This window comes from Lutra lutra, chromosome 5 (genome assembly GCF_902655055.1).
Source record: "Lutra lutra chromosome 5, mLutLut1.2, whole genome shotgun sequence".
NCBI classification, from domain to species: domain Eukaryota; kingdom Metazoa; phylum Chordata; class Mammalia; order Carnivora; family Mustelidae; genus Lutra; species Lutra lutra.
In genome coordinates, this window is record NC_062282.1 from 86,270,731 (window position 1) to 86,294,456 (window position 23,726).

Here is a 23,726-nt window from a genome sequence, read left to right on the forward strand (position 1 = left end):
GCTGAAGGCAGAGGCTTTAACCCACTGAGCCACCCAGGTGCCCAATATTTTGCTTTTTGATAGTGGAGTGTTCTTTAAAGCCTTCATTGTGTTTGCTTTATTTTTACTATATTCACCTGGCATTGCCTAAATTAGATGAGTTCAGGGTAAGCAGCCCCTTCACATATTTCTCTGCCCTTTCCACAGCAAATTCCTAGAACTCATGTAGTAAGTTCATACGTTATATGTATAATACGTATAATAATAAATTCCTCCAGACTATCCATAATATTAACAGGCCACATTTAATCCACCTCTGAACCATTCCTGGGTGGTATTTACCTACTGCCCTACATTTAACCCACTACTGGGAGTGCTCAATCCACAGCTTCTGCCTTACAAGGCAGAAGAGTTAAAGAGTTAATCAAAAAGTTATCCAAAAAGTCCTGATTTTTCTAGCAAAGATTGCAGTGGGCACCATAAATACATTAAAATTCTTTAGCACTCCTTATTTTATGCAGGACTTTCACTCCTTTCTCCATGTGAGAAGGGTCTTTCTATTCCTCAGCAGTAGTCTGTCCTACTTGGTTTTCCGTTAAACAGAGCCGGTGTCAAGTTTCAGCTCCTCCTTGAATTCCAGCCCGATGAGACGTCCCTCTAGAATCATCCAAAATGGAGCCGCTTACAGCATACCCTTTAAGATGTTCAGGGTCGAAAGCAAAGGTATTTGCAGTTTTACTGTCTATGGTTCTATGCACAGTAATGTTATTTCTTCTGCAACTAAAATTCCTAAAACCTAAAATCAACAGCTTTTATACCTTCGAAGTGAAAGATGCAAAAGGAAGAACGGTTTCTCTGGAAAAGTTTAAAGGCAAAGTAAGTTGCATCTTCTGATTTTTTTTTTTTTGTCTATTGTTCATTCATGTTCTCTGTTTAATGAAATCAATTTTTCATTGTTAAAGGGTCGTAAGTTATACTTTAGTCTTCAAAGTAATGTTGTTTGTGTATCACTTTAGCCATCAAAGTTCTCATTGTGTATCTACTTCTAATTGATAAAGTCTGTCCTGTCTTCAGAGGCATGCTGAATTAATACTTTAAGTTGTTTAGGAAATTCTTATAGTTAGTAATGTGACTATGGAGGCATTAAAAAACATTAATTCCATAATCTAGCAACATTAAAAACCACTCTTATCGATGTTACTATCTTTTATTTAAAAATAAGCCATTGTATCCAATGCTTTTTTAACGGTGGTGATCTTTCAGTCTTGATTCATGCATCCAGGTTACAATTTTCAATAAAATTGGGTATATGTAAAAGTATGAAATAACTATCTGCCTCAAAATGGTTTGGGATTTTAACTACTTGCAGACTTTTTTTTTTAATCTTTTATTTGCTTCACTTTCCGGTTGGATTTTTTTCTTTTTCCGGGAGGTTGCCCTAGTTGTAAACGTGGCTAGTGACTGCCAACTCACAGACAGAAATTACTTAGCACTGCAGGAACTACACAAAGAGTTCGGACCATTCCACTTCAGCGTCTTGGCCTTCCCGTGCAATCAGTTTGGAGAATCGGAGCCCCGCCCAAGCAAGGAAGTAGTATCTTTTGCAAGAAGTAACTACGGAGTGACATTCCCCATCTTCCACAAGATTAAGATTCTAGGATCTGAAGCAGACCCTGCGTTTAGATTTCTTGTTGGTAAATATCTATCTTGCCTCGTCAGTTTAATGTTTTTAATTGCTTTTCCTTTTTAAAACAAAAGATACCAGGACCATACTTCTCTGTTTCATTTGAAATGTTTTAGTGGGAAAGTTTGATAAAATACCGAAGAGCCAGAATCTCATGTTTTGTAATTTTCTAGAAGTTATGCTTCCCTGAAGTCAATGTTTCAACCTCTTGAATGGCAAAATGAGTCTACTCCAATGTCTTTTATTCCTTATGATCATTTTCCTGAAGAATTTATCTGAAGTGTGGTCATGGCTATCTTCACAAAATATCTTCACAAAATAGCTCTTGGGGAAATGTCCCTCCCCATTTTAAAGCAATCTATGTCTCATGAATATTGCCGGGCATTATTAGTAGACATATCTTTGTGGTTAATTTTATGTTGTTTTACTTGTCTGAGATACTGTCTTTAAGGATGAATAATGTCTCGGTTTACCAGGTTTTTGCTAAAATTATAACAGAATATAAGGATTTTTTTGGAGGTGGGTATATTAGGCTATGTCTAAAATTAGACGAGCTACAGAAATCTGTTTAAAGATTTTTCTGGGCCAAAGGTGGTGAGATATAGTGACTAAGGGCATTGGTTTTAGCTCCATTCTCTGGCTTCAAACCCCTACTCTATTGCTTTTGCTGTGTGGCTCCAGGTACATGAGATAACTCCTCTGTGCCTTCTTCCTCATTTGTGAAATGAGACTATTAATACTACCTACTGCCTGACATTGTTTGTATTCCTAAGTATATTACTAGCAAAAAGCAAAGTATTTAGATGCTGCTTACACCTTGCCAAACACTACTCTAAAGGATATTTAGCTAATGTCCTCTCATCTGACTTATACAGATGATATCCTCAGTCCTATTTTCACAGATAATTTGAGTTTTCATTAAACAATGATCTCCATCAGATAATCAAGCTTCCAGTCCAGGAAGTCAGCTAATGATACTCTACAAAATTTAAGTATGAAATCAGAATCTTTTAAAAACATATTTAATTTCTAGGGAAAATTAGCACAATGCTTAATACCCTGCATAGTAATCAGAGTGATATCTTCATTCCTTTTATTTCCAGGATAACCTGAGGAAAGACAAGCCAGAGCACATGTCCTTGTAACATTTTCAGTTATAGCAGCCATATATGTGGGCATCATAGCTCCTGAGTTCTCCCTCTTTGTTACTAAAAAAGCTTCTGAAACTCCACCTACCACTGTAATCCAAAAAAGTAACAGTGACTTAAGGTTTCACTGAAGTTAGATGAAGCTCCAGAGACAAAGACTCTGAGATCGTAGTCAAATGAAAGTTACATCTTTTTAAAACAAGCCAAAATGGACTGTAACTGGTCACACGGTCACAAGCAGGACCATTCTGCCCGTGTGTGCAGTTGTCACTAGACAGGGCATCTGGACATGGAGGCTCATGGGGACTGAAGCTCGGCCACAGCAAGGCGTGTGTTGAGGGGGCTGTACCCACCTGGAAAGATGTCTTTTCCTAATTCACATCAAGATGTTAGGTCAGCTAGAAAGCTGCCCTGACGTGTAGTATCTTTAGAGACGCATTTTTCATTACAGAAAAGGGCAATTTTTCAAAATGATTTTGAGACGGTTTTCATGTGGTAATATGATACGCTGAGTCACTGATGTTTGCTCTATCAGAAATATTTTTCTCTAATAATGAAATAAATTGAACTGCTTGGCACAGTGCACAAAGTAAAGCACATTTAAGTAATCAGGCTACTTTTTATTTCTTATTTTTAACCTATGCTCCCTCGTTGGTTCTTTCTCCCAGCACAAAGTATTGTACACCTTAAAACTCTAGGCAGTGTGTTCCTTCTACCTATTTAATCTCGATTTCTGAAAGAATAGTTAACACTTGTTACCTCTGCTTCCCTGTCTCCGTTTCCTTCTTAGATCACTGTGTCTGGCTTCTTGCCAGGATCTCCTGAACCTTACAGGTACCAATGACTGCCACTCTGGTCCCTTCCCTTTCTTCTTTACAGGTTCCTCCTTTCCATCAACCCTTAATTCTGCCGAGCCTCGGGATTCTGCCACAACCCACTGGGGCTCTTCTTATTCTATCCCCTTTCCCTGAGTGAACTCTCTCTCCTAAGATCCAAAGCCATATATAGTCAGTGGCCTCCTCTGACTGGATGACCCACATACACCTGAATCCCCTCATATACAAAAACAAATTTGTCATTGTCCTAAAATCTGCTTGCTTTTCCATAGGAGTAGGAAGGCCTGTGTATCAGTCCTGGTTCTAACACTTACTAGCCATGAGACCTTGAGTCTAGGACTCCATTTTTCTCATCTGCAAAATGGGCTTAATAATAATACCCACCTCACAGGGTTGCTGTAAAGATTAAATGGAAGGATCCATTTAGAGCAATGAGCACACATTACTAGGTACATAGTAAACAGGTTATTTATATTTTTTTCTATGTTAGTCAATGCACATCAATTCTGGGTAGTGTAAGTGGAAAAAAATCTACATTTCTTACATAAATTGAGATGTATCAAAAGGACAGCATAATTTCTCAATATGATTTAACACTGTATGTTAACTGGAATTAAATAAACACTTAAAAAATAATGTGATAAAGAATTCCTTTCCATTTTTGTCTACATTACATGTAACAATATTAAAACCATAGATAACATTTAATATGAAAATAATTCCATACATGCCATTACCAAGGACCATTGGAACATCATTTTATCTCTAAAAATGTTAGGAAACTGAAAATTTTGAGTGACAAAGTAAATTTTTTTTTTTGTTTAGATCTGATGCAAAATAAACCACTTTGTTTCACGATTCCAGATCAGTAGAATCATCAGTGAAGTCACCAAATATACAGAAATATGGTTACTCAAAGCTTGAGTTTTGCTTTATTTGGGTGTTTTGCTTTTTGTTTTGTTTTTGACATTCCTAGAACTTGATTCTAACGTTGTCACTTACGTAGATACTAATAGAAATGACAATCTTAGCAAAAGAATAAAATTATGCTCATGAAAATATATTCTGGTATTTTAGATTCTTCAAAGAAGGAACCGAGGTGGAATTTTTGGAAGTATCTGGTCAACCCTGAGGGGCAAGTTGTGAAGTCCTGGAGGCCAGAGGAACCCATTGAAGTCATCAGGCCTGAGATAGCAGCTCTGATTAGACAAATGATCTTAAGAAAGAAAGAGGACCTGTGAACATGGCAGTGAGTCATTCAGACACAGTAATCGGAATATAGACATGTCAGGGCGGGGGTGGGTGGGTTTCATCTGAAGACTCTCACAATAAAATGTGGCCCTGAAGGATGGGGTGTTTTATTTTTAGGATACCTTGCTGGTGAGTGGTAATGATTGTCCCCAGGACAGAGATATTACATAAAGCAAAAATAAAGAGCAGCTAAAAAATCAAAAAGCAATATATTAAATATTTCATCTGACCACACTAAATAATTCAGAATACAGAGTCACCAATGTGTGTCAATATCCTGTTGTTCACCTTGACATTTTCCAGGATTGTACTTGATGGAAATGCCAACACACCAGACCACTGTTTGAATTCAAGGCACTGTACGTGACTGAAATTTCGGGAGTAACTAAATGTAAATGGCTATTTTTATGTAATAAAATACAAAATAAACATTGAAAAATGTGAAGTAGATTCAAATCCCTATATACTTCTGTTTCATGTACAGGATTTTGTTTACTTGTTTGATTTTTTTTTTTTAAGTACACATTCGTAGTATGTTTTATTATATCTGCCTGAATAGTCACTGGTGAATGACGCTATCCTAACTCTTGAAAAAGCCTTCATCACTTTCAGTTATTTCTAGGTTATTTTCCAGAAGCAACTCAAATTTTATAAATAGAATATTAATAGTTGAATTGCAAGCTTTATTTCTGAATGAAAATCCTAAGTGTAAGAAAAAGACAGTATTTGATGATTTAGCTCAATTCTTGGTACATTAATTTTGGTTGCTCATATATTCAGACTAGATCAGCCATTTGGAAAGAATTCCATGCCACATCATTCTGACAGCTGAAACAGTAAGACTCAACTCTGAATCATCAAAGGTCTGAATGTAAACAAAGAGGTTTGCAGTCACAACAGTCTTAAACATCAGCAGTCACCGAACCCTTTGATAGAGCCACAAAATGCTTTGTCTCCCAAAGTCATAACTTTTATGTTGTCAGTCTTACAATTATTAACTAACAGAGCAACCTGCCAAGTTGGTGAAGTGTAGATATTCATTTCATATCTAGGTAGATATTAATTTCATGAATTCAATAGGAAGATTAGGGCAAAAGAAAAAAAGGGAAAGGCAATCATGTAAAATTTGGCTAAGAAGGAAGACCCAATCTCAATAGCCATGGCTCCCAAATTCTGACGTGATTCATGAAAGTGAAGGTTTTTTTATGGTGAAGTCAGTAATGCCACCTCAGTATATAGTTCTGTACAAGTGTTTAAAGTTCTTGGAGAAACCAAAAATTTATTTCTTCTTCTGCTTCAAAGTATATGTGCAAACACCCACAGTTGGGGGTACAGGTACAAGAAGGGCAGGTTAGTATGTCAGCAAACCTGCTTGTACCCTTCACCAGCCATATGATCTTGGGCAAGTCACTAGACTACTTTTAGATTTGCTCAGCCATAAGTTGAGGTCAGACTGAACAAAGAGTTCCTTCCAGCTCCACCAGTCAAGGACCATGCTTAACAAGGTGTCTTCAGTGATCAGGAATGGAATCAGTACTGATCTGAATTGTTTTTGAAGAAATAGAAGCCCTCAAACAAGCCTATCTGTCCTTTGCGATTTTGTCCCCAAGAGTGTAGAAGCAGTTTGAATTCTGAGCCTCTCAGCAAAATTTTGTTCAGGGCAAACTCTCCAAGTATTGCTCCCAGAGCACTCTTGCCCTGGGACAAGTGCCACAGGGCTGCTTCAGTGTTTTGTGTGCTCACGCTAGGGTATGAGCAGAAGTGTATATGCTAGCCCTACGCAGGCTGTGTAGACTCCCCACTGTCCGACCCTAATAGGGCTGCCCTAGGGACCAACCAGGACTGTCCTGGTGAATGCAGTTGAGAGGTCCATCCTGCCCAAAGTCACTTGTTCTCCAAAGCCATATAAAGTGGGTTTTCAGTTACAGATCTCCAATCCTGGTTGTTTATTCAACCTACAGTATCTACTATTGTCAGTGCTTGATTCTCTCCCCTTGTCCTTTGGGGATGCAGGGAAGGCAGGTGGGGATTTGAAAGTGTGTCAAGTGGGTGTCCATTGAAGGTTCTGCAACAATGAGCTGTCTGTGCTAAAAGAGGGTGTGGAGCTTTTTGCTGATGTCCTGCTACCCATAACTCCAATGTCTTATGTGAATTCCACCAGGTACACACATACAGAGGGAAAAAAATGTAGCTTTCATGAACTGAGCAGATCTTCCCTGTCTCAGCATCAAAAAGCCTGAGACACAGACTACTGTCTAAATTGAGGAGTATAACAGAAAACAGCTGGCATCCCATCAGAGGGTATTCAGTGGCCATCATGACAAAGGGACAAAATCAAATGCATTTAATTGTGATAATTCATAGGCTTGAAGTTTGGCTTATTGGGAGGGTGGGAAGGAGTACTGCATTCTAACTCCCAGTCTTCATCTCATGGCACATATAGCCATAGTGTTGGAGACTGGAATAAATATGAATTTGCCTGAGATATATCCTGAAAGTCATACTTCATTTTTTAAAATACTTAGTAATTAGAGTATATCCATAGTATGTATAGAGGTAGCGATATACAGTCCTAGTAATTATGGAATAGATAGCATATACCCAGTGACTGATAACCATCACATCTCTGGAAGAGGGGTCCCAATTTGCAGCACTTGCCAATTTCCATGGTTTAAATGCTCCCACGTGGCCAACTTCCATCTACCAATGGCTTAATAACTAGCATGCCAAATTTCTGAAAATTTAACAATCATTTCTCACAACCCACTATCAGTGGGCTCTAGGACACCAAAATTCTTAAAAATCAGACTTGTTAGGTTATCATAAGGATCTCCTAAGAGATATATCTAGAGCAAAAACTTATTATATATTATTTATTTTTATTATGTATTATTTATGTAGGCTATATGAATATGTGGAAATACAGTTACTGAAATATGAAAAGCTTTTAACAATATGCTAATGACAGTAAAATCTAATGACTTCACTGGATTGTCTATAGGTAACCTCAAGTAGGAAAATACTACAGTAAAAAAAATGTAGACAAGTCCTCAGAAGAAAAAAAACCTGTTTTTTGTGTGTTTCAACACATTTACTGTTTCAGAAGACTACCTTGAACAAGGTAAAACGTCTTGAGTGATCCCTGTACAAAATATTATGTCCTTTGTGGTGTTTCTTTGAAAGAAAAATGGTATATTTAGGTGGAGACAATATATGGACACTATGTCCATGTTTATTCCTTACCTGGATTTCATCTTTCCCACAGAATAATAAAATTCTAATAACTGTCATGCCTAGAAACTAACATCCCATACTGTTCCCCACTCTTCTCTTCCTTCCCTTTGCTGAACTGCTAACACTTGGGGGGAATGAAAAGTAGCTTTGATGTCCCAAGTATGGATCCCTCTCTTTCCCTCTTACTCCTATGAAAACATTCTTCTTTTGAATTTACATAGTCATTCTCCTCCTTACCCACTGATCTCCTTAATTTCTCTTTATTGTGTTCCATTCTTTCCCTCCTTTCTCATCATCTCAATAATATGGAAGAACAGCTTTAAATATGTATTGATCGGGCGCCTGGGTGGCTCAGTGGGTTAAGCCGCTGCCTTCGGCTCAGGTCATGATCTCAGGGTCCTGGGATCGAGTCCCGCATCGGGCTCTCTGCTCAGCAGGGAGCCTGCTTCCCTCTCTCTCTCTCTCTCTCTCTCTGCCTGCCTCTCTGTCTACTTGTGATCTCTCTCTGTCAAATAAACAAATAAAAAAAAAATATGTATTGATCATTGAGTATGAATGTTGGCATTTTATGTCTTGTTCTTTAGTTAAAAAAATTAAAACACAGGGGCGCCTGGGTGGCTCAGTGGTTAAAGCCTCTGCCTTCAGCTCATGTCATGATCTCAGGGTCCTGGGATCGAGTCCCGCGTCGGGCTCTCTGCTCAGCAGGGAGCCTGCCTCCTCCTCCTGTCTCTCTCTGCCTGCCTCTCTGCCTACTTGTGATCTGTCTGTCAAATAAATAAATTTAAAAAAAAAATTAAAACACAAAGGCCAAGACTTCTTAATTTAGTAGGTTTTATTTTTATCAACAGGTCAGAGACTTTCCATAAAAAAGAACACACTGAAATTTAACCTTTTAAGAAAAAAGAAAATGAAAATAATATTTATGTGGGAAGGATCCTTAAAAAATGCTGAAAATAAAATGATAATGGGCAACAATGAAAAGAGAATGAGATGTGAAAGTAGCAAAATGCATAAAGAATCCAATTATAGGCATCTATCTCCCATGATTTACATGTTTAAACTTAAAGTAAGAATTAAAATTGTAGTTATAATTGTAATTTATAACCCAGTAGAGTAGACTGTAATATATTTCTTTTTTTTTTAAGATTTTATCTATTTTTTTGACAGAGATCACAAGTAGGCTGAGAGACAGGCAGAGAGAGAGGAGGAAGCAGGCTCCCCGCTGAGCAGAGCCGGATGCGGGGCTCGATCCCAGGACCCTGGGATCATGACCTGAGCTGAAAGCAGAGGCTTTAACCCACTGAGCCACCCAGGCGCCCCTGTAATATATTTCTCACATCTCACTTAGAATATGACTAATTGACCAGACCACCAAAGTCAGTTCCATGAACTTGCTGCAAATGTCCACATGAGGACACATATGTCACTGTATGTCTGGGACCCAGCACATACTTGACATTGTTGCATGAGCCAGTTGCATGGGCCCCCAAAGGAATCAGAAAATATTTAAAAGCATATTATACAGTCAATTCTTCCCACTTCACAAGCTAAATTTCATGTTCTACTCCAAATATTTGATGAGTCTGTGACTTCACAGAAGATGAAGTGAATAATTGAAGCAAATCCTCCAAACTATTCAACTCCATCCCCACCCCAAAAACTTCCAATTTTCTTGATATTTCAAGTGAAAATGTTGGAGTTGACTGACTCATCTTGAAAGTTACCTCAATTCTCCATTCAGCTGGTACATACACATGGTTTTAGAGACCTGCTCTGATGTCATATTAAGAAACTGATTATCGGGGCACCTGCGTGGCTCAGTGGGTTAAAGCCCCGAATCTGGCTCTCTGCTCAGCGGGGAGCCTGCTTCCTCCTCTCTTTCTGCCTGCCTCTCTGCCTACTTGTGATCTCTGTCTGTTAAATAAACAAAATCTTTAAAAAGAAAAAAAAGAAAGAAAGAAACCGATTATCTAGAGAGAATACTAAAGATTCAGTTGAAAACTTGGGAAAACATTTTAGGCTTTCCATTTCAAATTGTCATTGTATTCTAAATCTTATATTAAAAATATATACACCACATCACAAGTGCTTTCATACTGTGTACCCAGACCTCCAAAAATACTACCTGGGACATTTTTAAAGAATTAATTGTATTGGTTTCTTCATTATTTATAAAGCTTTCTATTGTATTATTATTGGGTAACAGAATAGCAATTATGAGTATTATGGCAACTAGTGTCCCGGTTCATAGCAAAAAGTATACACATACGCACATACACATACACTAATCACAGAATTAATTATACACTGATGTCCATTGTATATGCAATAAGAGAGCAGTTGCAGGTTAGCTGATGCCGTTCATATATTCAACCAGCTAACAATACACTGCCAACCCATCACACACAGGTAACTAGTACAGCTTGTTAACAAGAAGAATTTATCCAGAAGCAAGTGGCAGGGTAGTTGTGGCTGCCATACTGACCCAAAGCAGCCAGCTAACAACACACTGCCTACCTGACTCAGGTCACTCCTGCTTGTCATGGCCCACGACATCACTGAAGCTAATTTGCAACGTGAAACACTGGCACAATGGTAATCTTAAGAGTCCCATAAAAGAAAATTTATGAACAAAACTTGTTCCTCCAAAACAGTTATAAAATATAAAAACATTATTTTTAAATCATAAAAACTTAAAAAGGAAAACTCTCAGAATACTTGCATTTAGTTATTCTAAAGTAAATGCTTGGATATCAAACTATGGTACATATGAAATAACCAAGTTATACTTAACTGTAGCTTTTCCAATTATTTCTATTTACCGACCAAAAGACCAGTTGTCTGTATTAGGCAGCAAAATATTTAGTAGGAGTCCTAGCAATACATAAGCTGGGCAAAAAACAAAACTGCAGCTATTTTGGAGGGGAAAAAATCAATATTAAAGTAATTAGGGAATGTAAGGACTTAAAACTGTTGTTCATCATCGCCCACTATAAATAACATTAGTCATTGCATTCTGAAAGGGCCATTTTGTGTTTGATTTATTGTAACACCACTGAAATACTGAAAATTTTAAGTTATAAGAAAAATCTGTAAAAATGTTGATGGGTTTGAAACTAGAATCTATGAGGAAAGTTTAAAGGAATAAGAGCAATTTGGGGTAGAGAGAAGGCAAGGTGAATGGTGATAGTGAGAGATTTAAAGCATATGAGGGGGGGTGCCTGGGTGGCTCAGTAGGTTAAAGCCTCTGCCTTCGGCTCAGGTCATGATCCCAGGGCCCTGGGATCAAGCCCCACATCGGGCTCTCTGCTCAGCGGGGAGCCTGTCCCCCCCCACCTCCCTGCCTACTTGTGATCTGTCAAATAAATAAAAATAAAATCTTTTTAAAAAAATAAATAAAGCATATGATGGCTGTTTATGTGGGAAAAAGAAGAAAAACTCACATAGATTTGTTTTATTTTTACGCTGATTACAAGAGAACCTACAGGCTTTGGCTTCAGCCTTTCAAAGAGAAAAAGTACTACATTGGATCAACTTTAAATTGCTAAGGGAAGGACAGACCATCAATTAGGCCACTTCTCCGGTTATCCACAAGATGGCACCATTTCCCCTTTTTTGGGAGGCAAGCTTAACTGCAACAATGGCAAGTGCAACTAGCAACTGTTAAAATTAACAGCCAGCTAGCAATGCACTGCCTACCTGACACATCCATGCTTTCCTGTTGAGGCAAAAACTAGAAAGCACCAGCGGTATACAAATGATTACCACTGTCAGGGATCTTCAACTTCCTACAGAAATAGGGGGTAGGGGAGTGTATAATAAGATCTGTAGTTAGTGGTATCTTAGGAGATTGATTTTTTTAAATTTTCGTCTCTTCAGACCACGCCGTACTTCCAACAAATATCTTCTTTAGGAAAAATTATTTTGTTCAAGATCAGAATTAAGAGAACTAGAGCAAGCCCTAGATACTCACCTTGGAAGAACGTGGACTTCTCTTCTGCTTCAGGTCTTCGGCGAACACCCGCATGACATTCTCCTTCGAAAATATAGACAACATATAAAGAGAAAAATTATTTTTAAAAATCATAATGCTAGGCGTGGGATGTTTATACATCCTCAGCTTGTCCGGCTGCATTTACTTTTTTCTTTAGCAAGCAAGCACCTCCGGTATGCAACTAAATTACAGATCGCAAAATGCAGGATCAGGGTTTAGAGTTTTATGCTACATCTTGGCCCTAAATAGGTATTATAAACAGTGCCTTCGACGAGAAGTCCCTGGGAAACAAAAGGACATCACTCACCCACAGTATCTCTTCTTCTGTCCGGACCCTCCGCGGGGCGGTGCGCTCCAGTTTCCACTCCATCTCGGGAGAACTTCCCCCCACCTAGAGTTTGGCCTCCCCGGCCCGATCGGCTCTGGTTTTCCCCCCAGCTCTAAGTCGGTCTTGACGCCTAATCGTCAAACATCTAGAGTCTCACCACCCCCTCCTTCCCCCAGGGACCATCATTTTTCACCCTTAATTTTCATTTCCCCCATTCCTCCCACTGCTCCTAGACGGCATTCCCCAGAGTACCGTTTAAAAAGCCGGCTGGGCGGCAGCCGGAGCGGGAATCCCCCCGTCCGGCTTCTCATTGGCCAGCGCTGCGGTGACGTAAAAATGCGGAAGGGATTCCCCCAGCGCGCTGCGTAGCCCGCCTCCACCTCCCGGCTGGCCGCCCCGCGCCACCGCCGCCTGCTCTTTGTCAGCAGACGCGCGCAGAGAAGCGCCAAGCTTTGCCGCGAGCAGTGGCGGGGCCTGATCTGGGCCACGCGCCCAGGGCCGTCACACCAGCAGGAGATGAGAGGGTTGGCGGGCGAAGAAGCGGGCTCTGTGAGTTCACGTTCTTTCCATTTTCAAGGTGGGGAAAAAAGGTTCGTTATAACGGGGCCTCCTCTGCATTGGTAATAATGTTCCCCGTTTGTGTAAACCACTGATCTTAGACGTGTTCCCCCAACGTGTTCATCAGCTCTCGCTCCATTTTTCAAATAGGAAAACGTGGCAAGATTTCTGTGCTAATGAGAAAGGGGAGCCATCACATTGATTCAATAAGTTCTCTGCTGTAGCCATTTGGAAGGGGCCAGGTTCTCTCACTTGAGCTTCTCAGCTCTCTTCCCAAACAGGAGGTTAGTGAGCGAGATGAAGGCATTGGTGAAGGCTGGCGACAGGGAGCACCTCAGGAGGAGTGCAGAGCCAGCAGGAAAGCTGAGCAGACTGGGGGCTACATCAGGAAGGAGAGGATGATTTGGGGGAGCTAGGGAGGGGGTTAGAGGGAAACAGCAGCCCCACCTAAGCTGCCAAGGGAGGCTGGCTGTGCCATATGGCAGGAGGGGAAACTGGGGAACCTCTGACAGACTGGCAACCAGCTTCTCCCTTCCAGTAACCTCCTCCCTACCTTCCCCCATTTGACACTGGATTCCTTTCCCTTTAATGCAACCTGTGGGTTTGGGCATTTTCCTGGTGAAAGGATTCAAAGACATCAGATACTCAAAAGGGTCAATGATTTTTAAAAAAATAAATAAACTAAATTCACTCTCTTGTTTCCTTCTTACGGAAAGCAAGGAAAATTGACATCAAGGCTGAGACCCAGTCTTGAACCAGTTTTCCGTCTGCAATTATAAAGGTTAGGGAAAGTGCTGCACAGGGTAACAATCAGATGAGATTTATCAAAATGCTCGATAGTCAAATAACCCATGGACTGAAAGATCTGTAAGTTCACCCACAAGAATTTTACCTTCCTTATAGTCCATTCAAGTTCCAGTAAATCCTTTCAGCAAACATTGAGGCTAAATAAAGTGAAATATTGGCTGAGAGTCAAATGTATTGTTAATTTAAAGAACAGTTTTGCAAATGCCAGCTAAAATTAGCAGCATATTGGAAATAATATGGGAGACTTTTTGTTCTATTGCTAAGTATCATTTTACGTGTACCACTTATGAGAATGGGCACAAAAAATAAAAGCCAATTCATGAACTTGTAAACCCATGTAAATTGTGATTTTAGAATCCATCTCCTTACAAGTACTAAGAATAGTGAAATACTCTTTTAAAATTCACTTTATCTGTAATGCAATTTATAAATTCCATTTTAGCTGCTAGTTCCACAACATATCACACAGCCTCCAAATGCCTTTTTTTCCCCTAGGTTAAAACAGAAAAGTAAAAGCCAAGTATTTTCCTTTAAGAAGTTATTGTGCATTTAAATATTCATATTAAAATTTAACAGGAGTGATGGAAATAGAAAAATCACCATTGGCAAACACCACAGTACTAACTGTTGCGGTTGAGAACCATGAATAGTAAAACTGGTGTACATATGATGAGGGTTTTGCCTCCTGTGATCCAATTCTTAAAGGAAAATTACAACTTTTCATTGGACAAATCTGGCAGCCTCCACCTCAACCAAGTAATAAATTAACCTCACCATTAATGACACAATGACATCCTGTGCCTCCTGATAGGACACATTGGGAAGGGCACAACATAACTTCCGTGACATCCTTGCCAAATTAATTAATGAAACAATAACATGCATTTAACAATGAGAAAATGCTAAACAAACCAAATGAAAGAATATTCACAAAATAAATGGCCAGTAGTACTCTTCAAAAGTGTCATCATGAAAAAGAAAAACAGAAATTATTACAGATCAGAAGTATCTATCTAAACATGACAAATGCATTGTAAGATCCTGGACTGAAGCCTGGACCAAAGGGGGGAAACGGGCATTTGTTGGATGATTGCAGAAATTTGAGTAACATTTGTAGATTAGTTAACATGGGAGTAGTAATGCTTATTTCGTACTTATAATCATTGTGCTCTAGTTGTATTAAATGTTAACGTATCAGGAAGCTGTTTGAAGGACATGAAGGAATTATTTGTACCATTTTGGTAACATTTTTCTAAGTCAAATTATGTCAAAGTAAAACAGGAATGAGAAACAATATCATGTGGTCGTATGAATAGATAGAATGAATAGAAAATAGTATGCATAAGTTTTTAGGAGAAAATAGAAATATCCTGTAAGCATTTTATCTTAATTTTTATCAAATATGGTTTAGGAGTAATGCCTAATTCACTGGTTTATGTGTCTGTAATGTACCATCTTCAAGACGTTTGCTTTGTGAGTGCGATTTTGCAGATCTGTGATAAGAACAGGGCTGTGAAGAAGATTCCTCTGCGAAGGCCAAGGTCAATTAGAAGGATCTGGAATAAGAAGTTGAGGGGGAAAAGAGGTGAAGCAGGGAGAAGGGAGAAGAGGCGAACGTGAAAACACTTTTCTTGACTCCTATCTTACGGGTGCTTTGAGAGTCTGAGCAGTTCCCTACAGATGGGAAGCAAGAAGATATCCAAAGCTTCCCAAATGCAGATATTTTTTCAATTACATGATCACATTTTCCAAATAATAATGTTACATATCTCAAAAATACACAATGTACAAAGTCAGCTCCCTTCATCCACCCTCCCAGCTTACTCCTTTCCCCCAGAGCTGCTATCAGACCATTTCCAATGCATTTTCATACAGAAATGTGTACTGAGAGTTGGGCGCTGTGAACCTTTCAAAGTAAATGCGATCTCACTATACTTAATCATTTTGCAACTTGCTTTTTCTACTTCACCGCATTCAGTTGCAAACCGGAGAGCTTCCCCATCCCCAGCTCCAACTGTCGGTTTTCACGCCGCTAGCACCGCGGCTTCTCGGGGTGGGCTCGCGCCCCCACCTGGCGCGCTCCAGCCCGCCCCCGACTCGCGCCCCACCTCCCGCGCGGGCCAGACCCGCTCCGGCGCCCGCCTACTGGACTAAAGGGACCGTTGCTGGGCTCTGCAACCGCCCCTGGGGCACGTGCCTGCCAGGCAGGACTTGGGGGAGAGCGCCACTCCTGGCGGGATCAATACAGCTCCAGCCACGTGGGACAGAGGGAAGACCGGGTGCAGTGGGAGAGTCGGGACGTTGGCCATGAAGTTTGGGGAAAGGAAGGGAAGGAGAGCATCGTGTTCTGGACTGATAATCTGTCTGAGCATGTCTCCCCACCATCACCCCCCAATATATATAGCTCAAAATACCGCATGGGAAGGAAGGAATGACTCCCTTATAATACCAGCAGGGCTCGAAAGACAACTTGTGAAGGTTCTAATGAGTAAAAGCCTCAATCAGAAGAATAAATACCACCTCACCTCTGATTACATTGATTTTATTACTTTAGGTACATGCATATTTTTCCGATACTACCTCGTTTCTAAATACAGGGTCCTTTAAAATGTATTTCTTTAAAATATATTCCTCCATCTATTTTACCTAAGGTGAAGGGTAAAATTTTCCCAGCTTAAAGCATGAAATCAGAAGATCACTTCACCTCCAACTACGTAGCTGCTTTAATGCATTTCCCCCTTCTGTTACTGCTTAGGGTAGCTCTTGCATAGGCTGCTAAGGTATTTACCCCCACAATTTTATCGGATGAAAGGAAAATATCAACCTGATTTCAGTACAAATCTGTATAAAACCAGGGATGAAGTCAAGCATATGAACATGGTGCCGCCTCAAGAAATAAAGGCTCATGAATGCGTGCAAATCCTTTTACTAGATCTCTTACCAGCACTTCAAGCACAACATAATCCAAAACAGAAATGAGACTTTCCTTATTCCTCTTCTCCCCAAACCATGTTTTCCCCCCTTCAACCAGCCTGTCCCCAATATCCCCACCTTCCTGGTGGAACAGAATCAAAGTCAGCCTTCTTTAACACTTCCCTTCCCCATAAGCCCAAACCCAGATATCAAAGGCAGTCATTTTCACCTCAGCACTGTTGATTGCATCTGCCTCTTCTTGATCTATTACAGTAACCTAATTGATAATTCCATATCTAGTCTATTCCCCTTGAGTCCATTCATTTAACATGTTTATTTGCACAGTGCAAGTTCCGTGCACTGTGTAAAGCAGTGAAAATCCAGTGATAAAGCTGTAAAAAGCTATTACATATTATCTTTAGCTGATTGCATTTCTGCCCTGCTCAAATCCCTGCAAGAATCTTTCCTACACAGAATTCAGTCCCAAACCTTCTAGGTCACATACAAGCCCTCTTCAGTTTAACTTCTGCCTTTCTTGCACCACCTGCCACACTACCACCAGTATCTTATGTTGATGGCCAACAGATGATGTTGTAGATGATGGCCAGCCCTCTCCTGCCTTCAGGCTACCTCGCTTTTTATTGTTTGCTTTTAAAGAATCTCTACACCCAATGAGGGGCTCATACTTAAACAACTGAGCCCCTAAGGCATCCTCCCTGCCCCCAGGCTACCTCACTCTTGAGGACTTTTTTTTCCTATCTTCTAACAATCTTATCCTTGAAATTTCAGTTCCTTGTTCCAAAACCCTTCTCAAATCTCCTGAATTCTTATTTTTTCTCTCCCCTGTGTTCCCATAGCATTTTGTTTGTATCTTTACTCAGCTGAATTCCAGCTTTTATATTTGTGTGCAGTATATTGGAAGCTCCAGGAATACAAGGATCTTGTCTTTTTCATCTCTGTGTCCTCCAGAGAATGTCTCAGTGCTTTACTCATGGTTAAGCTTTATACGTAGTTCATATTCAATATATGTTTGCTGAATTGATTTGTAGATGAGATTAGGTTCTTTTCCCCGAATCATAGAACGAGGATTATAGAGTCTGAAAATAAAGGCCTTAATGTGGCTATGCTTAGAAGGTGATAAACCCAACTGTAAGAAAATTATGAGTAAAAGGGTGAAGTGGAAAGTGAAGGTGCAGGGAGTAAGGTAGATCTGGGTCTTCCTAGGCCTGCCACTTGCTAATTGTGTAACTTGAAACATGTTAGTTCATCCCTTTAAGTCTCAGGCTCCTTTCTGTAAAGTATGGTAATTAGTATCCTCTATACTGATTCATGATGAGGATCAAGAGAGATAATGTAAGACCCCTGAAAGTATAAATTCTTTCCTTTGAGATGAAGTAATAGCACTTAGATGGCTAATTTAAAAGAGTATTCAGATAATAAATGTCTCTATAAAGCACTTGTCCAGAGGCTAGTATCCTTAGGTCCAGGGCCTACACACAGTAGGTGTCTGACACATAGCAGGTGGTCAAGAAATATGAGTGAACAAATTCTAAACTCCAATCCCATTCTCTAAATACTAATACACTAAATCAAGGGGAATCCATATGTCTACTCTAGTTTGAGGGTTACGTAACTAGAGAATACATATTTAAATGTGTTCCAATTTTGTGCTCACCAAGCAACTTCTTTTTTTTTTTTTTTTAAGATTTTATTTGTCAGAGAGAGAGAGCACACAAGGAGGCAGAGAGAGGCAGGCAGAGGCAGAGAGAAAAGCAGGCTCCCCGCAGAGCCAGGAGCCTGATACAGGACTCAATCCCAGGACCCTAAGATCATGGCCCGAGCTGAAGGCAATGGCTTAACCCACTGAGCCACTCAGGCATCGCAAGCAACCAACTTCTTGATTCATGACTTAAGCTTAAGTCCAGAAAGTCTTACCCCTGAAATGAAAATGATCTTACTCTGGACAGTTATATAATCTACAACTGTAAGTGAATGGAATTCTTGTTTATCCCCCTAGATGTGAGCTTGTAAGTCAATACCACATAACTGCTATGACTTGCGGATGATTCTGGAGAAGTGGAATGGAACTGGAGAGGTGAACAAAGAGCTGTGGAATTCCACTCTGCCATTCACTTACCCTGTGATTTTGGTCAGGTTACTCCTTACCATAAAAAGTCTGATTGCAAAATGAGGAGAGAGTAGCCTGAGGGAATGCTAACATATTTCTCTCCTCTGTATCATAAAGTTCACAAATTACCCACCAAAGTGACCTCCACTTTGTACCCCCCCAACTGGGAAACTCTGCCTGAAATCAGAGTCATTCACTCTTTCACTGTCTAATCACAGCCATCCTGAAGCCCCCGGAAACCGTTCCCACCTGTACATGAGAAGTTAACTTTCTAGAGATTAACATGAAACGAAGCAGAATACCACCAACAGCAGTTTGGAGCCTTAAGCCCTAAAACCAGGGCTTCTTTTTATAAAGCCAAAGAGTAAAGTGTTGTGGGGGGGCAGTTTAGATAAACCTATGCAAAAAGTTGACTAATTTAAAAATCAGGGGGCGCCTGGGTGGCTCAGTTGGTTAAGCATCTGCCTTCGGCTCAGCTCATGATCCCAGGGTCATGGGATCAGACCCTGCATGGGGCTCCCTGCTCATCAAGAAGCCTATTCCTCCCTCTTTCCCCCTGCTCCTGCTCTCTCTCTTTCTCTCTTGCTTACTCTCAAATTTTAAAAAATCTTTTTAAAAAAGATTGTTCCTTATTACCTCTCTTAAGATTGCTTGTTCTTATCCTTCTTTTTTCCAAGTTTCCAGGGGCCACTGGTAATTTAGATACAACCTTTTAGGTCTAGAGTTTGATTTTATCCTATTTACCATCTAGGAAGTTAGTTAGCCTCTTGCTGGTTCATAGATGCTGGTAGAAGACACAAGACTGCTGGGTCAGAGAAAAAGGACTTTATTACTCACAACATGGCAAACAGCAAGAGCATCATATTTACATCAATTCGTCATGCCTCCAAATCCCCGAGGGACAATGCAGAGGGCCCGTTCGGATGGCTGGCCCCACCATGAATTGCATAAGAGGAGAGGAACGCTTAGCTTGGGGAATCCACTGCTTTTATAGAAAGCAGAAGCAAGCCTGTCCTTTTTTCCCAGATGGAGAGGTTAGCTCATCCCTCAAATCTGCTTGTGCAAATCAGTTCTGATAGACTAGATAAAAAGTCGTCCAGACGTTGGATCCTTAGTATATTTAGCAAACATGCAGGAATATGGGAGTCCCATGTTAGAGTTTCTGCTCCTAATCCAATTTTTTTTGTTGTTAATTTTATAAAGTCTTTAAAGTCAGAATGACACAAAATGTTTTCCATCATATCTTTTTGCTCCTCTTTGGCATAGAGTTGTGAAAAGTTCACAGACTTTGGAGCCAGCAGTTTTGCTTTTGGAACCTTCATAAGGCCTAAAATTCCCCAAATGATCTGGCCTCTGCCCTTCTCACCAGTCTTACCTGGAACCAGCTGCCTCTTTGGATTCTTTTAGTAAAGCCTTTTCTTTAAAGAAGTCATACTTCTTCACCTTGAGATCTGTGTATATAGTTGACCCTTGAACAATGTAGGGCTTAAGGGTGCCAGCCTCCAAAATGGTCAAAAATCTGTGTATTACTTTGATCCCCCCAAAACTCAACTACTAATAGATTACTGTTGACCAGAAGCCTTACTGATAACATAAACAGTTGATTAATACATATTTTGTATGCTGTAAGAGTGATAGGCTATATTCTTATAATAAAGTAAGCAAGGAAGAGAAAATGTTAAGAAAATCATAAGGAAAATACATTTATGGTACTGTACCGAATTTATAGAAAAAAAATTTGTGTATAAGTGAATGCATATAGTTTAAACCGTGTTTTTCAAGGGTCAACTGTCTTTTGGTCTTCCTATTGCTCCTCCTCCTTGATCTAGTTAATTTCTGTTCTTATTCCGGATTTTAATTGAAACATTACTTCTTTTATTTAACTTTTCAGGCCATATCCCATCACCACTAGGATTCTCCTAGAATCCTGGTTTTTGTTTTTTGTTTTTTGTTTTTAACAATTAGGATTTATCATGATTCACCTCACCCCAAATCAGGTAGTAAACTATATGTGATCCTATTACAAGAAATCTTGGAGTGATTTAACTTCTCTTATCCTCACTTTCCCCTGCTACAGAACTGAAAGTCTGAATTCAAATCTCTCCTTTCTCTGCATTGCTCTGATTTCTATTATTTCAAGTAAAGATGATTCCGGGAGGTAGTAGAGTGTAGATATTAAGAACGTGGGCTCTCTTTTTTTGTATGGAGTCTATACAAACTTGGTTTGACTATCCCCTCTTCCATTTACTAGCTCTGATATCTGGGGCAATTATTTGATCTCTTGGCTTTAGTTTCCAGGTAAAAACACAGTGATCTTGGAACTTTTCCTGGAAGGTTTATCAGGCCCTAGTATGAGCCAGGCACATGGTATGTGCTCAGTAAATCTGTCATGGGTGCTGCTGCCACGCTAATTTGTATGCCCTGGAAAGCATAGCCCAATAGGAATATAATGCAAGCTATATATATAATTTTAAACTTTCTGGTAGAGACATAATTTATTTTATTTTTTTAAGATTATGTTTATTTATTTGACAGAGACAGAGACAGTGAGAGGGGCAATACAAGCAGAGGCAGTGGGAGAGGGAGAAGCATGCTTCCCACTGAGCAGGGAGCCCAATGTGGGGCCTTGGGATCATGACCTGAGCCAAAGGCAGACACTTAATAACTGAGCTGCCCAGGCACCCCTGGTAGACATTTTAAAAAGTAAAAATAAATAAGTGAGATTAAATATTTCATTTAACCTAATATATACAAAACATCATTTCTACATGCAATCTATATAAAAATGAGATATTTGATTTTTTTTGTATTGTCTTCAAAATGCTTTGTATATTCTACACTTATAGCACATCTCAATTCCTAGTATCCGCATCTGCATTTCAAGTCCCCAGTAGCTAGTGGCTACCATATTAGTTCAGCCCTAGACAGTTCTAGTAGTTCTAGGAGCTTTCCCCCTTATCCTGTCTCAGGTTGTTAATCTGACCTACTTCAGCTTCTTCAACCAAGTATTCATGGAGTGAGTACCATTTTAAGTACTAGAAGTAATTGCTTAGTTCTAGTTTTTATGCAATATGGAGTATTTCCTTCTGAAACTGGTTAAAGGAACAAAATAACAACAAGGGAACTGTTAAGTCCCTTGGTGATAATGTAAGAACTGCATGACTTATGTATTATGATCTAAGTATGGTGTTCCAAAAGAAAATGAATTAGAGATCATATGCATTCATTTCTAATCCATTTTTTAAATTTCCCACATCAAAATTTAAAAGCTTACAGATTGGTCTTCTGCATTGAACACAGCCAGGTAGAAAGCATCAGAGTAGACATTCTTATGATAACCGATTAAACTAAAGCATACATTTTCTATAGTATGCCCGATCTTTAGGTGCTTGATTTAGCTCAATCCAGTAAGAATGCATTTGGACTAAATTAAGGAAACTTCTTTCTCCTGAAGGTGGCGCTGTGAACAAGGAAGAGTAATTAGCGCTGTTCAGTATGGAATTTATTCAAGAGCTACAGGACTATATTATTAAACTTTAAAAATACAATATAGCATGCATTTTGGTTATTCGGATGCCTTTCATAGTCCTAATTGCTGTTTTTCTTTCATTTTGATTGTTCTCGCCTTCTTTCTGAGATCAAAATTATTGTCTATTGTCACTGGGCCCATTACTTTGTGAATTTTTATGTTAAGATACTGGGTTTGTTTTTTTTTTTTTTTACAAAAAACTAATAGCTAGAACTTCTTGAATGCTAGCTGTGTTTAGCCACACTCACTTTAAATTCATTATAAGCACTTTTATACAAACCTCGGCAGGGGAATAAAGAAAGAAGGTATTTTAAAAGAATCATTTAATGGACCATAATTCCAACATACTCAATTTTGCTGGGATATAGTTTATGAACTTGTTTTTCTTTTGGGGGTAGGATAATATATAAGGAGATAAGATATGATATAAGATAAGATATGATGTTTGTCTTTATTAATCAGAGACTTGACTATATAAGAGACTTTGTTTTGTTACCTGCCACCAGAAGAAGAAAGAAGATCTCATTAAGAATATTTGGGGGGCGCCTGAGTGGCTCAGTGGCCCAGTCGGTTAAACATCTACCTTGGGCTCAGGTCATGATCCTAGGGTTCTGGGATCGGAGAGACTGCTTCTTCCTCTCCTGCCTATCTCTGTCTCAGTCTCTCAAATAAACAAAATCTTTAAAAAAAAAAAAAAAAAATTGGTTTCCTGTTAACAAACCCCAACTAACCCTCACAAGAATCAGACCTAGTTTAGTATGGCAAAAGCCACTTAAATTATTTTATCATCAAATATGATAAATTGTGATTCAAACAACCTGAAAATTTACAGTTACCCTATTGCTCAAAAGCCTAGCAAAATTTTACAACTGCCAGTTTGAGATCACGTAATTTGAATACATATGTGGATTGACCATCAGCTGTGGCTGCTACCGCTCTGAATTTTTCTGTAGAAATTCCCCAACTTTATGCTCAGATATTTAGTCCAAAAGTGCCCCGAAAACCTAAATTGTAAAACTCTTCTGGAGAATGCGCCCTTCTGCTGCACCATAAGACAGTCAGATCATCACACTTAAATGAAACACTTCCAACTGATGCTTATCCAGTAGGCAAACATACCTGTGTAAATACAGAAGCATTTGGTTAACATTTCATACCGTTCAAATTAGCAAGTGGGTCAGAATTTCAACACGACTGTGTTTACATTTCAGTAATTTCATATGCAAGGGCCTGATTTACTAGAGTAAGGCAGTGGGGCAAAGCTCTTAACTTCTTCTTCATGGGAATGAGGAGCACACAGTAGCATACCGGTGATGATTACAGAGATGTATGGCTGG

At 39.5% G+C, this 23,726-nt stretch overlaps 2 protein-coding genes across 3 annotated transcripts in view; one reads left to right on the top strand and one right to left on the bottom strand.

The window, feature by feature from the left end:
* Window positions 1-12,611, bottom strand: part of CDC20B (cell division cycle 20B) — a 45,615-nt gene extending 33,004 nt beyond the window's left edge. The window contains exons 1-2 of the mRNA XM_047731790.1: window positions 12,434-12,611; window positions 12,106-12,168 (exon numbers count right to left, since the gene is read on the bottom strand). Of these exons, the coding sequence (XP_047587746.1) occupies window positions 12,106-12,168; window positions 12,434-12,496 (126 nt within the window). The 5' untranslated portion in view covers window positions 12,497-12,611. The remainder of the gene's footprint in view (window positions 1-12,105; window positions 12,169-12,433) is intronic.
* On the top strand, window positions 636-5,348 carry GPX8 (glutathione peroxidase 8 (putative)). 2 transcript variants are annotated; one of them, XM_047731383.1, is made up of 3 exons: window positions 636-855; window positions 1,412-1,673; window positions 4,725-5,348. In XM_047731383.1, exons 1-3 carry the CDS (start codon window positions 652-654, stop codon window positions 4,886-4,888), a joined length of 630 nt encoding a protein of 209 aa, XP_047587339.1. In that variant the 5' UTR covers window positions 636-651; the 3' UTR covers window positions 4,889-5,348. The 2 variants fall into 2 exon arrangements, with proteins under 2 accessions (XP_047587339.1, XP_047587340.1); XM_047731384.1 differs by lacking the exon at window positions 1,412-1,673.
* Window positions 12,612-23,726: the final 11,115 nt, after the last annotated feature.

Bases quoted from the DNA above. Each gene is read 5' to 3' on its own strand.
- GPX8 (XM_047731383.1), top strand. From the start codon at position 652: ATGGAGCCGCTTACAGCATACCCTTTAAGATGTTCAGGGTCGAAAGCA. The intron at 856-1,411 runs GTAAGTTGCATC...TTTTTCCGGGAG, and splicing joins TGGAAAAGTTTAAAGGCAAA to GTTGCCCTAGTTGTAAACGT. The intron at 1,674-4,724 runs GTAAATATCTAT...CTGGTATTTTAG, and splicing joins TGCGTTTAGATTTCTTGTTG to ATTCTTCAAAGAAGGAACCG.